Source organism: Crassostrea angulata, chromosome 7 (genome assembly GCF_025612915.1).
Source record: "Crassostrea angulata isolate pt1a10 chromosome 7, ASM2561291v2, whole genome shotgun sequence".
Lineage (NCBI taxonomy): Eukaryota > Metazoa > Mollusca > Bivalvia > Ostreida > Ostreidae > Magallana > Magallana angulata.
In genome coordinates, this window is record NC_069117.1 from 12,988,681 (window position 1) to 13,004,735 (window position 16,055).

At 30.2% G+C, this 16,055-nt stretch overlaps 1 protein-coding gene across 2 annotated transcripts; it reads left to right on the forward strand.

Moving 5' to 3' along the window:
* The first annotated feature begins 1,183 nt into the window (after positions 1-1,183).
* Positions 1,184-15,282, forward strand: LOC128156086 (uncharacterized). Of its 2 annotated transcripts, XM_052818081.1 has the most exons (20): positions 1,184-1,346; positions 3,617-3,655; positions 5,366-5,401; positions 5,995-6,033; positions 6,331-6,375; positions 6,487-6,522; positions 6,715-6,774; positions 8,949-8,996; positions 9,114-9,182; positions 9,509-9,571; positions 9,793-9,852; positions 10,072-10,134; positions 10,257-10,295; positions 11,206-11,253; positions 11,366-11,398; positions 11,572-11,604; positions 11,781-11,822; positions 12,041-12,070; positions 12,664-12,780; positions 14,777-15,282. In XM_052818081.1, the coding sequence occupies exons 1-20, from the start codon at positions 1,268-1,270 to the stop codon at positions 14,974-14,976; spliced, it is 1,179 nt and encodes a 392-aa protein (XP_052674041.1). In that variant the 5' UTR covers positions 1,184-1,267; the 3' UTR covers positions 14,977-15,282. The 2 variants fall into 2 exon arrangements, with proteins under 2 accessions (XP_052674041.1, XP_052674043.1); XM_052818083.1 differs by lacking the exon at positions 5,366-5,401 and having other exon boundaries at positions 14,777-15,279.
* The last annotated feature ends 773 nt before the right edge of the window (positions 15,283-16,055 follow it).

The following is a 16,055-nucleotide window of genomic DNA, read 5'->3' on the forward strand; positions in this document are numbered from 1 at the left end:
AACACTATTTGTGTAATTAACATGGACGGTCTAATGTGTGCAGTTTTTGTTAATATGATACAGTAATTTTATATTCGATTAAAAAATGAAACCCTCGTCTGTCCAGATTCAAAGATTATTTCTGTTGAGCCCTTATACAATTGAATAATTCAATCGTATCTTTGACAGTCATAAAGTAGAGTGAAAGGTTTATTGAATGTGTGTAATATATTAAGAACTATTCTTGCCAAAGTTGTACTACATTTAGTTAATACATTCATTCATTTTTTATTATTTCTTAACGTATGTCTATACACTTACTAAATCGTTATTTACATGTAGTTTTTTTTTGCTCATTTGGCGGATCTTTTAAAGGTTTCGACAATTATCAGGATTGTGTAAAAAAAAAATTAAGCGGGTAAAGGGAATGGAACATTTAGAAAAAAATTGTCAGATAAAGAACATAAATGTTTTAAAAATTTCATTTGTAATATCTCTAATAGGTTTTCTGATGAGCATATTCTTTCATCTTTCGGACAACTCTAATGCAAATACGTATGTTTTATTTGTTACTGAGGAACTAATAATATTAACTATCATTAAATATTGAATTCAGATTGCACGCACATTATGTTTGAGAAGTCTCTCCTAATATTCGTTTAAAAAATATGGAATTTTTTTTTTATTTTAAAAACAAATTTATTTGACCAATGATAATATCATTTTATATGGTAATTTAATTTCTTTTTCATTACATAATTGTTTTAATATGGCAATATTCAAGAATTTTAGATTTGAAAACACCATTGGTCGTTTAAGACCTTAAAATACAGCTCCACAATTAATCAACAAACATATCTCAATTCTGTCATTTTATTATGTCTCAAAATCTACCTATTTAAAATTTCTTTTTGTTATTTTACCAGAATAAGTTCATCAATTATAAAAATCTATCTTCTGAGATTAATTAAGTGCAAATCTTAATTAGTTTTGTTATTTAAGTTTGATTATTTAAAACAATAAACTACAAAAGTACAGTCAACTATCCCCATGTTAATTAATATTCTATCTTGTCATAATAAAACTTTTATCTTAAGAGAAAGAGACCTGACATTCATATAGTATGGAAATGTCAAATTTGTCACAAATGAATTTCCATAAAAGCACGTTTAATTAATATTCCGTCTGGAGTCATTGTATTTGTACACATCAAATTGAGTTGAGGGTTGTGCTGTAGTGTTGAGCTTCGAGGCCGTTACTTCTGTGGGTTTAAAGTTATTTCAAAACTATGAAGGAACGATCCACGGAGTTCTTGGTTGTATTTTATTTACTTTGTTATAATGCAAACGCCCAGTTTACATTAGACAGTAAGTATGTCTATTTCATATTTATATAGATGTGAGTTTGTTAACCTCAAAAGATATAAATAAAATAAGTATCCCTAAAAAGATATTGAATGCCTTAATGCAATTAATCTATTGGAAAATAATTTGGCATTTGATAGAGGAACAGGATTCTTTGTGATCGCATATCAGTTTACAAAAAAATAAACACGTTTTCATAGTATAAAAATAACGATATTTTGCAGAATATTCATTCAGTTAAAAGATTTATTTCAAAAGTGATTTAAAGAATGTTATCAAAATCAAAAATCTTTGGCGACATGAACTAAAATTGAGCATATGAAACTTTACAAAACCAAACGAAATGTAATCTAAAGTATCGACTAGTAGTTTATGTTACTATAATGACATTCGAAAACTGTTTCAACAACAGGGACATACAAAGTCTGCCAAATCTCCTATTTTCAAAATATTAGAACAACAATGTACATGTTTTACGAAGATATATGCAGTTTCGGATTTGAAAAAAAAAAAAAATTTCAAGACTTAAAATAAGTAAACATGAAAGAAGCCATAAGCGGATCCAACTCATTATACACGGTTCAGAAGCCCGATATGGTAACTTTTGAGCTATGATAATATTCATCCAAGTTGAATGATACAAACAATTTAACAGTAAAATTAATTCGCCATAATGTGACATAGTGTCTTAAAAAGTATAAGTGAGTTACCTTAAGAAGTAGTAATTAAAATAATGTCCAAGTAAAAAGCAAATGTAAATACATGAACTTGGCTGAAAAATATAAAGCCTCTATTGTAATTCGAACACCTCCTCAGCAGAGAACGCCCATTTGTCTATAAACTCCTGTTTACCGCACTATGATACAGAGCAACAGTCACAAGCAGAAGCTGTCTTATTGTTTGATAGTTTTTTTATGAATTAAGGCAATAATTCGGGCAGAAGCTGTCTTATTGTTTGATAGTTTTTTTTAATGAATTAAGGCAATAATTCGACGGTTATTAACAAACACTAATATTTAAATTCCATTGTGAAACAAGATCTAGATTTTATAGTCAAAATTGATTTGAATTGTATCCCTTAAACCCCCCCCCCCCCCCCCCGATATCTTAGATGAAGTCTAGAACCATTTGCACCAACAACTTACAATACCTAATACTGTGAACGATGGTTATAATTGAATAAAACACTGTTACCTATCCGTCTTGTTTTAAAAATGAAGGGACTAAATTGAATTGCATCACCAATTTGTTCAAAGGCCATAATAGTTCATTTTTACTTCATCTGAAAAATGTTCCTCTTCATATTTCCAGGTAAGGGATATTTAGCTATTTATACACTCCCGTCCCTTGAAACAATGCTCATTATGGATACTTGCAAATAAACCTTTTGAATAGCAAAAACGTTCATTTCTGTAATGAAATATACATTTGCAAATATGTTTCCTCATGTAAACCTATAGAGTAGGTTTGACCATTGCATTTTTGTAAACAAAAAAAAAACCCCACCAAAACAACGGTTATGTTAATAATGTTAAACTATTTGTCTTTCTCAAACGTAAATACAATAAACAACAATGTTTAAAAAGGTTAACTGGTATTTGAACTTGGTTGGAACGTGATCAAAAAAGTCTTTCGGGTTATACAGAATTTGATCACGTGTCCAGCCAAGTTGATATCCCAGTGAACTTTTTAAAATGCTGTTTATTTCTCAATAAACCATAAGATCAAGTTTAAATCATCTTTGCAGCTTTTCATATTCAAAAACTTGTTTTTGAAAGTCCAAAGATGATTAAATATAGCAATTTTGAATGCATAAAGTGTTAACTTAAACCATATTTGATTGCATGGTAGATACATGACAAAAAGACAAAAACAACTGTGACTTCATCTTGTGTATAGTCACATCTAAAATGTCACGAAATCTATATTAGTAAGAAAAAAGTAAAATTCATGATACAAATTTTTTTTTTAAATAAACACCACAAAAGCATCATCATGACGTAAAATGAATATCTTTTTTCACTCAAACGTTTAAATTTATGTAAATGTAATATATGAAAGTGTTCTAAAAATCGGATATTTGCATTCTTATATTTAAGAGTGTGTAATACACTTATGCTGTTGACTTACAAATGAATAAAGGTTTCCAGAAAATGTTGGAAAATAATTTCGAAGAGCATAATTGCAAACTCCCAGTAAGACTAATGCTTCATTTTGAAAAATTAAGAAATGCAAAGTAACATGTAGATAATTATCATATATTTAATTTTCAGGCGCATGGGGACGATCTTTTGCGAGGAGTTCTAACCTTGGTATGTCATATTTGAAACAACGTTGTACATAGATTTTTTTAAATATATATGAAAGACGATATTCTTCAAAGTATTGATGAGAATATTTAAACACTTCAGCTTTTTCGATGTTTTAAGTGTTAATTAATACGGTAGTTTAACCTAAAATACCAAAAACAATGAAAAAAATGTAAACAAATAAAAATAAAACGAAGTCAGAAAACAAAAGTAAATGGCTATTAAATTGTAAGCTTTAACATTCTTTGTATAGTTTCTTTAAACTGATTGATTTTTCTTTAAATGAGAGTGAAATGGAAAGATTAAACTTCGGAATGTATGTACACTGACATACACATGATAGAGGTTAATGACATTTTATGTGGTGATTTGAAGCTGAACAGAAACCATTTTTATTATGTAATAGCTATAAATTTTTGTTCAATGAGTTACTTAGCAGAATATTTTTTCCTTTGAAAATTCTGTAAATTAAAGCTGATGAATGAATTTCTTTGTTTAATAAACCTATTTGATCTGATGTATGGAATATTAACGATTTGATATGACAGTAAAGTATTTAAATTGCTTGTCACGTGCAAGGCGCACTATGTGGTTGACTTTTTATCGCAGAATCTATTCTTAAACAGGGTGTGTAGCAGAATTAATCAGCGATTAGTAACGTATAATGATGTATAACAATTTCAAGACAAATATACATTTATTTTAGTAAGAAAAATGTATATTTTATAACTTATTTTTTTTGACTTTTTAATATGAACAATGCGATAATTAATAATCAGTAAAACAGCACTCGTAGAATTATACCATAAAATTAATCCTTACTTTAGAATGTTAAATGTATATGCATGAAAGTATTACCTAAAATATTTTTCTCTAAAAGGATAATGAGGCATGCATTTGTACGTTTGTAAATGTGCTTTGAATCTTTTACAGGTAAAACCATCCCTCATTATCGATGTCGGCAACTTGTTTTTGTTTAATAGGAATTTTTTTTTACTTGCTCAAGATGCAATTTCGCAAAATTTCATCTCTCTCTCTCTCTCTCTCTCTCTCTCATGCCTTTTCTTTAGGAGAAAATATTTTTTCGTAGTAAATAATATGTTAGGGCCAGCCATGAGTGGTTACCTTAAGATAATTATCAATTATGGCATTATCTCATAAACATTTAAATCATTGTAATTTAGGACGAACACACGTACGTCCAAGAGAAGAATATTACAATCAAAATTCGGGCTTATTTAATTTTAGAGAAGGTTCAAAATGTCAAATATACAAAATTACAATGGTTGTCATGAGATATTAAGCATTATTATTAAATTAAAGATTGACATGGAACAAGCCATTACTAATCTAAAACGCAATTAAGTAATTATAAAATGTCGTATTGGGATAAAAATAGAAACAAGGAAATGTCATATTAATATCACAGTACGATTTCAGGCTGTAATAAACGTTTTTTTAAAGTAAGCATTTTGAGTCTTTCTTTGATGTGAAAATTGTTTAAATATAAACTTATTTTTAATATCTTTTTTTATTTTACGAAACATGTTGCAATACTTAAGCATTGTATATAATACCAAAACCTATATTTAAAAAAGAAAAAGTGTTTTCGAATAACAGCTCAGTTCATATTTTTAAATAAGTAATTGCTACATAACTTCGCTATTATGAGGCTACGCTATTTGTTTTCTGACATGATTATGATTTATCAAGGTATGGCGAGAAACGTGATGCAGACTTTTGGATCAGGTAAAAAAAAAACACCAAACGCACATGTACTGTCCAAAATATACATGATTTTACAACTGTCATTTATTCACCGTGTTTCCTCGATGTCACGTTATTGTATATAATGTATTAAATAAAGTTCCAAAGTATCCAATCATCAAATAAAACATTTGTGTTTCAGTCATTGTCTTCAATGTCTTGAATATACATTTTTGTTCTCTTTAGGCTTAAAACTATATACCATATCAAATGATATGTTTGATTTTATATTGATTGTTTCCTTATTCTTGTTGTCTTTTTACTTCCTTGACCTGTACTCCAGTCTTTTTGTAAATAAGCTTGATATTTAACCCTTTTTACTGATTACAAATTCGTTGGGTGTGGTACATGTAATGATACATGTACGTTTTTAAAAGTGCAATTTCCAGTATACCATGACATGAAAAAAATATATTTAAGGCAAATTTTTTTTTGTCCATTTGTTTACAACCAAATATTGCTTAAGATTAATGTTCGCTTACAAACATACTGAATCGTAACAAACTATTAACTGTACGATAGTTTTTTCTTGCATTGATTGAAAATTGACGTTATATTCTTATTCTAAATTACAGATATGAATGGCTCCGGGTCACAGGGCACGTTTTTTACAGGCAAGTGCTTTTAATTGTTCTACTACCTATAGATTTTGGATGATATATACCTATCTAGCATGATATGTTTTCAAATTGACCTTGAAAAAGAAAACCAAACCAAAACAAACAATTGTTTTCAATTAATATTTGTGTGAGATCTATCTATCTATCTATCTATCTATCTATCTATCTATCTATTAATCATCTTATAACTTTTTCAATTTTCAAATATGTTTAAAATTAATCCATAAATCAATGTAAACTAATGGAAATTGAACCATTATTTAAAACAATATGTTGCTTCTTTATCCTTAGTGTTCAAGCAGCCTAATGGACAAGTTCATACAGAAACAAGAGTCGGTATGTACACAAATTATATGATGCAAGGTAGCGATATTCAAGCAATAGTTGGTATAGATTCAAACACATTGAATATAATATTAATATCTGCTCAATTTGTTTTTGTTTTAGAGGTTTCAAGCAACGGAATACCACAGGGATCATTTGGTAACGCCGGTTTTAAACACACGATTCAGAGATTTTTAGACTATCATCTAATGATGAATAAAATAATGGTGTTTTATATAACGGCACTCGCATTAATCGTTAGGATAACGAATGGCTTATGTTATGTGTTTTCTGTCATATATATATATAAAACGACCTTTGAGTTAATACGCATTTTCTGTTCACTTATAGACCCCGTGAATGCAGTGAAACAAACAATGTCAAAAACATCACTTGAAATCAACCCTATAAGTGAGTTGACTATTCTTAAAAAAATGTTTATCAAGAATTGCTAGTTTGCTTAAAGCCTAAAACCCTGATTTTTTTTTCATCTTAACCTAATTAACAAACATTTTTTAAGTCGTAAATGAAAGCATTGTAAGTTTTTAAAATTATAATGCATGACAGATGTACATGCTAAGAAAATATAAGTTGCTTAGGATGAAATATGTTAAACGTTTAGTAGTGTTAAGCACTTGTCACGATGTCAACTTTATCATTTTTCTTCATAAATCATTTCTGTAGTAAGATAGGACGCCGATCAGACTCGAATACGCTTTAAATATTAGCAGTTTGTCAAAGTCGTCGCTTGATTTCTACAGAAAGCGCTTCTTATTATTAACACGTTAAATGTGTGTTGGACAGTGGACTTAACCCAGGGTTTTCCCACCTTATTTCGTATATAAGTAATAAGATAAGCTTCAAATATATATCAAAAGGTGTATGATATTTTCATACATGTATAACAATTTACGACTGTGAAATATGTTAATTTGAGCTGATTATTTCTACATCAAGAATCTCAACTTCGAAGAATTGATTAAGTAAGGAAAACCATTTCTTAATCTGACTTTATACATGTATTGCATGATAAATTTGATAACGACTTTTTTTTTTTATAACAGCTGGTCAAATCCATTGTAACCATAAAGGAATACATTGAAAAGCTAACAATCTACGCGTACATAATTATGTATCCATGTAAATAAGCATAATTAAACACAGGGAACAACCAAATTTACACGGTTAATATTTTAACGGTTGTCATTTGTATACAATGGTATGAATGATACATATACCAAAAATATTGATTTTTTATATTGACTACAGCGGTTCCTATTAATACGTACAATCTTTGATTATGCATTGATAACGACACTCATTTACGGACGGGCTTAAATATATGCAAATATTTTACTGATTTATTTATAAACCGAATTCGAAATAGCCTATTTAAATAGTCAGTAAACAATATTTAATTAATACGATTTTGCTCTGAAGACCCGATCTTTGTTCAAATATTACTTGTTAAATGATAAAAAAAAAATAGGCAAGACTAATATTGGATTAATCGGGTATTACTATGGATATTCGAGTTACAACTGTTTTCAATTAAGAATGCATCATAGTTTGGCCTGTACAATTTTCAACGTATCTAAACTTGCAAATAAACTACAAAATGCCTGCACCAGAGTACTTGCTTACACCTTTGGTATTTCAACATATGTGAGATGATGTCAATTCTCGGGAAGTTGCGATTGCTATACTGTAAGGATAAATGGTGTATGCTTAAAACGGGAAAGTTTAATCCCCCCCCCCCCCAGATTGTTTTTTTTTTAATTTGAAATTCTTATTTGCGGCAGTTTTTTAATTTGAAATTCTTATTTGCGACAGTTATAGGAACTATATTGAAAATTGACCTTAAGAACTACATTTAGAGAGAGATACACTGTAGAATAAAAAAAATTCAAGTCAGCTGCAACAAACTGGATTAAAGCCACGTACATGTACATGTACTATAGCATTGAATCATGATTTTTTGAAGTATACACTCTCATAACTGCAGCGGTGTGTGCATATAAATTGAGTAACGCGCGTTAGCGCGTTATGAAAATTTGTATGCACACACCGCTGCAGTTATGAGAGTGTATACTTCAAAAAATCATGATTTAATGCTTATATTTACAATTTTTAACTTCTTGCCTTGTCTGTAAATGTGATTCATACCTTAAAATTCCTATCTTATCCTAAGGGTAAGTTAATATCAATGGAAGAGCCACAGTAACAGCCACAAGCGTGAACTTTGATTTTCGCTTGTGACGTTGCAGTTTACAGCGTTCAACGTTTGTGACGTCATAATAAAATTCGTCAATTTGACCTTTGACTACTTGTTGCATTTAGAGGGATTTGAAGACCATAGAATTAAATGGAAAAACACAGTAGAATGTAAATATATGTGAATATCATTCATTTAAGTTTAGAATGTTCATCCCTGCCCGCTACTCTAAATATCTATCAATGCAGTTTTTTTATTCAATTTTAAAGGAGTGTAAATAACCTAACCTTTAAAGGGTTAATTCTCGCGCTTGCGCGGGGTATCATCTAGTGTTTATGTATTGTTAAGCATATGTTGTGAACTATTCTAGGGATCACACAACAATTTTCCTCTGATCCGGGATTTTTTAAAGGACATAGTAAGTAGCCATTGTAAAGGTATATATACATGAAATTCACTATCAAATGAACTTGTTATCTTTAAGAAAAAATAGCTACCAAAAGTTATCTAATTCGTATTGTCTTTGACTTTATAGACCCAATGCAGTCTATGCAACAAGGAAGGGAAGACCAATCAGCAACTTCGACGGCATTTGGGTCAATGGGTACCTTTTTTTTTTCTCTTTCCATATTTCTATCCATCTATATCCATTATTTGTCTATAAATGACCAATTGATCGATTTATTTTACTGATTGATCAAACAAAAAGTTTTTTTTTCATTTGAAAGTAATTCTTAAGAGCAAAAAGGGTCCACCTTGCATATTTTGACCAGCACATAGATCATATATACGCACAGCGTCTTCTAAACCAGATCTTTATATCGGAATACAGAGGACACACAGGTTATATATTATTTGGGGGGGAAATGCAGATGAAAGACATTTGCAAGTGTATTGGTGTCTGTTATAATTCTATTTTATTTATTGAAGGTCCGATGCAATCTTTTCAACACATGTCATCGTCGCAATCATCTTTTAATGCTAATGCAATGCGTAAGTAAAACGTTTTGTCTATATCTTTGAATAAACTTGTTTGATGTACTATAATGATGTTAAACTGTATTACAAAATTGTTTGACAACATAAAATAAACATAGCAGCATTGATACACTAAGCAATGAATAAGTATCGCTATTTTTCTAATCAGTTTTATCTAATGTTTTCATCAAAGGTTTTAAACAATTTTTAAAGATTAGCTTTCGGTTTTTCATTAGAACCTCTTCAGTCTATGAGACAAACAGTTTCTCACTCATCAGTGAATATGGACAAAATGAGTAAGATTTATTTACCTTTCCTGTCGTGATGAGAATATACATCTTTATTTCTATCTTACTCGGTGACAGATGATTTTTTTCATATAAAGTTTTTGTGACAAATATATGAAAAGTATAAAGTAAGATAATTCGGCTCAACGAGTTTTGATGAAGTGTAATATGTTGATGAGTTTATAACTTGGCTTAAAAAAACCCCAGTAATTTAAATTATTTTTGCAGTAGATCCAGTGCAGTCAGTGCAACACGATTTCTTCAAATCATCCGCCAACATGCCAGATTTCAGTAGGTGATCATCGATAATCCATCAGTTGTAACAGTGTCGATGAAATACAATTTTTGCTACTAAATCATAGTGACCGAAATCAACAGCGCTTTTGATTTATTGATATATGGCTTTTTCACAGGGAACAACGAAAGAGTTTCTGCTGGATCTAATACCAATCGTGAGTAACAATTTAAATGGAATAAGCAGGCTTGAACGATACTATTTTGACTTCGTCGGAATGTTTCGTGTATTCCTAGTTTAAATAACAATAATCTTAAATAAAGTTTATTTGAGATTAAAAATGCAATGAATCATTAAACGGGGGTGGTCCCGATTAGAGCTGAAGATTTTTAAAAATTTAATTTTGCATTTTAAATTTTGAATGCTTCAGTAAGGTATATCTATTATTAGAGAAAATCACAGAGAAATATAATTTTAAAGTTTATTGGCGAATAATGGCCATGGCTGAAATTTTAAGTCACAGTAATTACAATTATTTACTGGTAACGTTTTAACCAAGGTTACCAACCCATTAAAATAGGGTGATTTTGGCAAATGCACATGGGATTTGACTAAGAGACGTAAAAACTGGTGAACGCTAATGCCCTGAAAAAACCCAACAAACAATGGCGCCTCTGATAAAGCGCTGCAAGTTATTAAGTTTTATGCGGGATACAAAACACTGAATTTTTTTAATTAAACAAAACCGTGGTAAGTTTGTTATCATATTAAAAACAAAATGAATAGAATTTAACATCCTTCCGAAAAAAAAACCCCAACAAAAGACCAAACAAGCAAACAAACAATACCAAAACGAGAACAAGAACATGTTTGTAACATATCTTTGACATAATTTGTTTAAATTTACAGGAACACTCATTTGTTAATATATTTAAAACGTTTTTGTTAACGTTTTTGCTAGAAATAGAATACAACTAAACGAAATGCAAGACGAGCAATCTCAATGCTATATTGTTTTGTGACAAGAAATAGTTTATAGTAACATTAAACAGCGTAATTAAGAAATGTATGTGTTAATCTGAATAAAGTTTACATTTTTATTTAAATGCATTTATCTTATTTTCCAGCTTTAGATACTTTTCCAAATGCCAACCGGTTTTCTAACGTCGGGAAAGGTGGGTGAATTATTCAATTATTGCCAATGTATTGTCAAGAGCTTAAAATTACGTTTTTAAGAGATATATTAAGGTTTTTTTTAATCGATTATCTAATGCATACTCATTTCAGGTTTATTTCGTCCTGCTATTGCAAGAGTCCCAGGTAATAAGAAATCTTCAATTTTTCTTTTGTTCACAGCGTTACTGAAAAAAACATACTCAACCAAAAAAAGTATATTTTTAAAATTAAAAAAAACCGCGTATAATTAAGATTCTGATCCCCTCGATTTATAGATGACAAAGTAATTTGACCTTTCTTGTTTATTGTGTTAACAGGTGCGTTTGACCTTGCAGTTGCCGGAATTTCTGGTTTGTTTACAACGTATTGATATATCTACTTTTGTTGTTGTAAACTGTATCATGAGATCTGAATTCAAATGTTTTTTATTAATTGTATCATTTCTGAGTATTTCATACATGCAGTTTCATTTTGATTGTGTTCTTGATATGGCTTTATTTGGAATGCTTTTACCATTACCATATAGTTAAAACTGTCGCTCCAACAACCAATTCCACTGCATCGAAAGGTATATATATGCATTTTTGTCAATATTGATTTACAAACATTATCTGATCAGGTTTACATGCGTTATCCTAATGATAAACAGCTTAAATGGCTTTCTGCATTCATCTTTTTATTTAAGGTTTTCCCTCAGTTTATGCTCTTGTTAATCAGAGAGCAAAAACAGTTACTGCTTGAGAGTTTTGAATTTACAGTATTTAATAAATAGGTGTTTTTTTTCAGCTCCCTCGACCATATCGCCAAACTTGAAACGTAAGTAAAACTTGCAATTAATTTACGCAATGTAATAGGTCGTCAAATTTAATTTCACATTTACATTGTAATTTTTAAAAAGTATACATGTATAGCAACATGCAATTGTATTTTTCAGAACTTTTCTTTAAACATACTTTTGTTCCATATCAATAAGAGTAAGCTACTGTGGGAATAAGTATAAAAGCATAATTAATTGATATGTATTAGATGTTTTGTTATTGACTACAACCATTTTTAAGCATTTTTAAAAGATATACTTAAAACATAATTTTAAAATAGTAAAACCTGTAGTCTCTTAAATTAACAATTTAGTCGTTTAAAAAGTCGTTTTAGCTTCAGTTGCGAAGCAAAGTATGATTTTGCTTGTTTTAAACTATTGTTATATTAAAAAATGAATCCAAAGAACGTGTATTATAGTTTTAAATGTATTTTTCCCACAAACGTTTAAAAAAAAAAATTAGAATAAAAGAATGTAACTGACTATTATACCAAAGCAATTCAAATCACTGATTAAACATCCAAAATGTATCATGTTAAAAATATAGTATAGTTACGATGAATATTTATCATTGGGTTTTTTTCGATTACAGAAGTTGCAAAGGAGATAATAGAATCGAACAAGGGGAAAGGAATCGCGTTCCCCAAACCACTGTGTATACAGTTGCCAGATCCAGTTTATAATACACTGTGTCTTATGAGGACAGAAGGTAACCTTAAATATCCCATTATACTATTTTTAACCTTATGGCGCAACATTAAAGCTGAACACCGCTCGTAAATAGGCACTGTCACACATGTACCTGGTATATAAACACTTCGATTTTGTTACACCAGATTGCACATCTGAAACTCATGGCCGACGTGTAGCGTTCCTTTCGTTGTCTTGGATTTTTTTATGCATTTAATTCTTATTTTATGTGCATAATATGTTTGTAAATAATGCATTGACCAGTTCATTTAATGTTAGTACTCTCCTGGTTTAAAAAAGTGCGTAAAACTTGATTATTTCATCACGACCGAGTAACACGACGAGGCAAGATGTACGTCCACACAGGTGAGACCTCTACAGCGAAATGTTAAAGGGGCATGGTCACGATTTTGGTCAAATTCTTTACTTCTGTTACTATTATTTACAATGCATTTCTAATGATCAAATGAAATTTGAGAGTCATAAGCAAGATACAGGGCTGACAATTCTTTATCATATAAACAAGGCTTTTGCCCTGTTTACATAAGTTCAATATACTAGTAAAAATCTTTTTCAACCTGATTTGTCTATCTTTTTATTCATTTTAAGCATAATTTAAGAGTTCCTAACGTTTAAAACATTCATTTTAGGTCTAAAACTGGAATTTTCACTGTAACATTTAAAATGTAAATTTCGGTTGCCTGTTGAGAATGACTTACTGATGCATTGTAAATATTAAAATCGGAAATTATTTTTTTTTACCAAAATCGTGACAATGCCCCTTTAAGAGGTCTGTGGCTTATATAGGGGTTGTAGGGAAAGCGGTGCTGAAAGGGAAATATGGCGGACAGTGCCTATTTACGAGCAGTGTTCAGCTTTAAATAAACCACTTTGAACAACAATTAATAAAAAAAAACCCATACAAACGGAATTCAAAGCTTATTCTCATACTTAAATATGATTCTACACCTGTTTTTCCTAATATGACATTTAACAGGGCACCGCAAAGCGGAGCATCCCCTTGCGAAATAAAATATGTGTGAGGGGCAAATAATTAGGATATACATGCAGTTAAAGAGACCAAACATTTAATATCTTCTAGATGTTAAATCCTCTTTGAATTAAAATATTTCGTTTATTCATATCCCCATGCATGTTCTGGGATGTATATGTTCGGGGTGTCTTATTAACGTGACTGCACAATTTCTCCCATTACAAGCGAAAACACACCACAAATGTTTGAAACTTTAGTTATATAGTTTTTTTTTATTCAGTTACATACATTACACATGCATACAATTAGTGTAGGCAAATTTAAGTTTCATAATAAATATTAAACTTAGCTAAAAATCTAGCGATTTGTAGTCTTCTTTTTTTGGAAAATTCGAGTTTAACTTAAATGGACACACATGCATATACACACACAGCAGCGATGTTATATCTCCTTCGCAACAAGTTGCACGAGGAGATAATAATTGCTAAGAAATCAATATTTAAAGAGATCTTCGTTACATAATGTTTCTAAAAATTCTCATTTTACTTAAATTTTAATTGACTTAGTATGCCAACAAAAATACAAATTGTTGCTTTTGTGTTCCAGAAAAGTTTTTATGAATGGCACAACTTCCATTTTAATCACAGTGCATTTTAGAACATTCAAACAGTATGTGTTAATAAATAGACATTTTCTCACCATTTTTTATTGCTTATTGCATATCATGTTCATGGAGTTTAAAACTATACTTTACTGATGTATAATTTTCTATGGTAAAATTTGGAATTGACTATAATTTTAACATAGAAACATAGAAATAAAATGAAGTATATGAATATAACAAATGCGCCATACAAATCTTCACAAATTCAAATTTACCATACGTAAACAACATATTTAAAAAATAAATTCTTAGCTCCTCTAAATGACTTTGCTTCAGTTTAACAACTTTCATAAAAACCGAACACACTACTAATGTTCCTAGTTTACTCATAGTACTCCTTTCAACGTTTGATTTCAGAAGCAAACAGGGTAGCAGAAATGGAAATTGTCACCCAGAAACCAAACACACAGAAGGAAACTGTTAAAGAAACATTCGTCAAGGCTGCTGATCTTGTGTCCCTCGTCGCACAAGGAATGTGCGCATTTTGTTGTCAAGTGACGGGCAGAGAAGAGGAAAGGTGCATTAAAATTTTCTGTGAAACGAAACCAACATGCTGATTGGTTTTGAAATCTACTTTTTGGGACTTTATATCTTTTTGTAGTTCATTTGCATAGAAAGCATAATTATTCTGATTATATATGTATCGAATTATTAGTTATAAAACTGAATATATTACGTTAAACAAAATCACATACTGTATGGTTCTACACATTGTAACGTTGAGGCATGTTTACAATAGTTCATGCATTAATCGACTTCACAGTCTAGTTTTAGATTATATTCTGATTTTTGTTATTAAGTAAATATTTTATACAATATACTAACACTGTTTTAGTTATTGTGTCCATTCCTTAATTATGTTATTGAATATTCTTTTATTTATTATCCTCACAAGTTAACATGTAATTAGTTAATAACAAGTATTAGAGGAAGTGGTTTTTCTATGAGAAAATGAAGTGTTTCTTTTTCGAAAATAGTTTTCTTAAGTAAAAACAAATTCAGTAACTTAACTACTTAATAAAATGAAAATTGAGGTTTTTGGATCAATGGTTGAGTCAATTGAAAACCTCGGTGAAGATTTACGTCGGACAACCCGCCCCGCACCCCTTTCCCTAAAAAAACAAACAACATGAGGCCCACGGGCCTTGACGGTCACTTGAGTACCATAGCCCTTAGATGGACCCTATATATATAGAATATCACACTTCTGTTTTGATCTCGGCCCTGGTATCAGCCCGAGCGGTTGGTATCGGCCCAAGCCCGACGGGACCGATGATGATGTTGACTGATAATAATGAATGATAATGAAGATGATGATGATGATGTAAGAACCGAAAATGTGATGTTATTATAATATATCTAAAATCAAAGACTTTAATTCAAATTTAAATTCCAAATAGGGAATAAAATTTATCATGAAGAAGCTATAGATTTTTTCGGATTTACAAAACTTGTTCGTTTTTATTTCTTTTTATATGTGTTAAAACTGCAAGAGTTGTCGGACTTCGTTGACAAACCATCGTCATTTGAAATACAGTAGAAGGGAGTCTGTCGTCTGAAATGAAGCACTATCTTCTAGAATTCAAAATTATCGCGAGAGGAAATTCCCTCCTACGTAGCTTCGTTATGAGTCAAA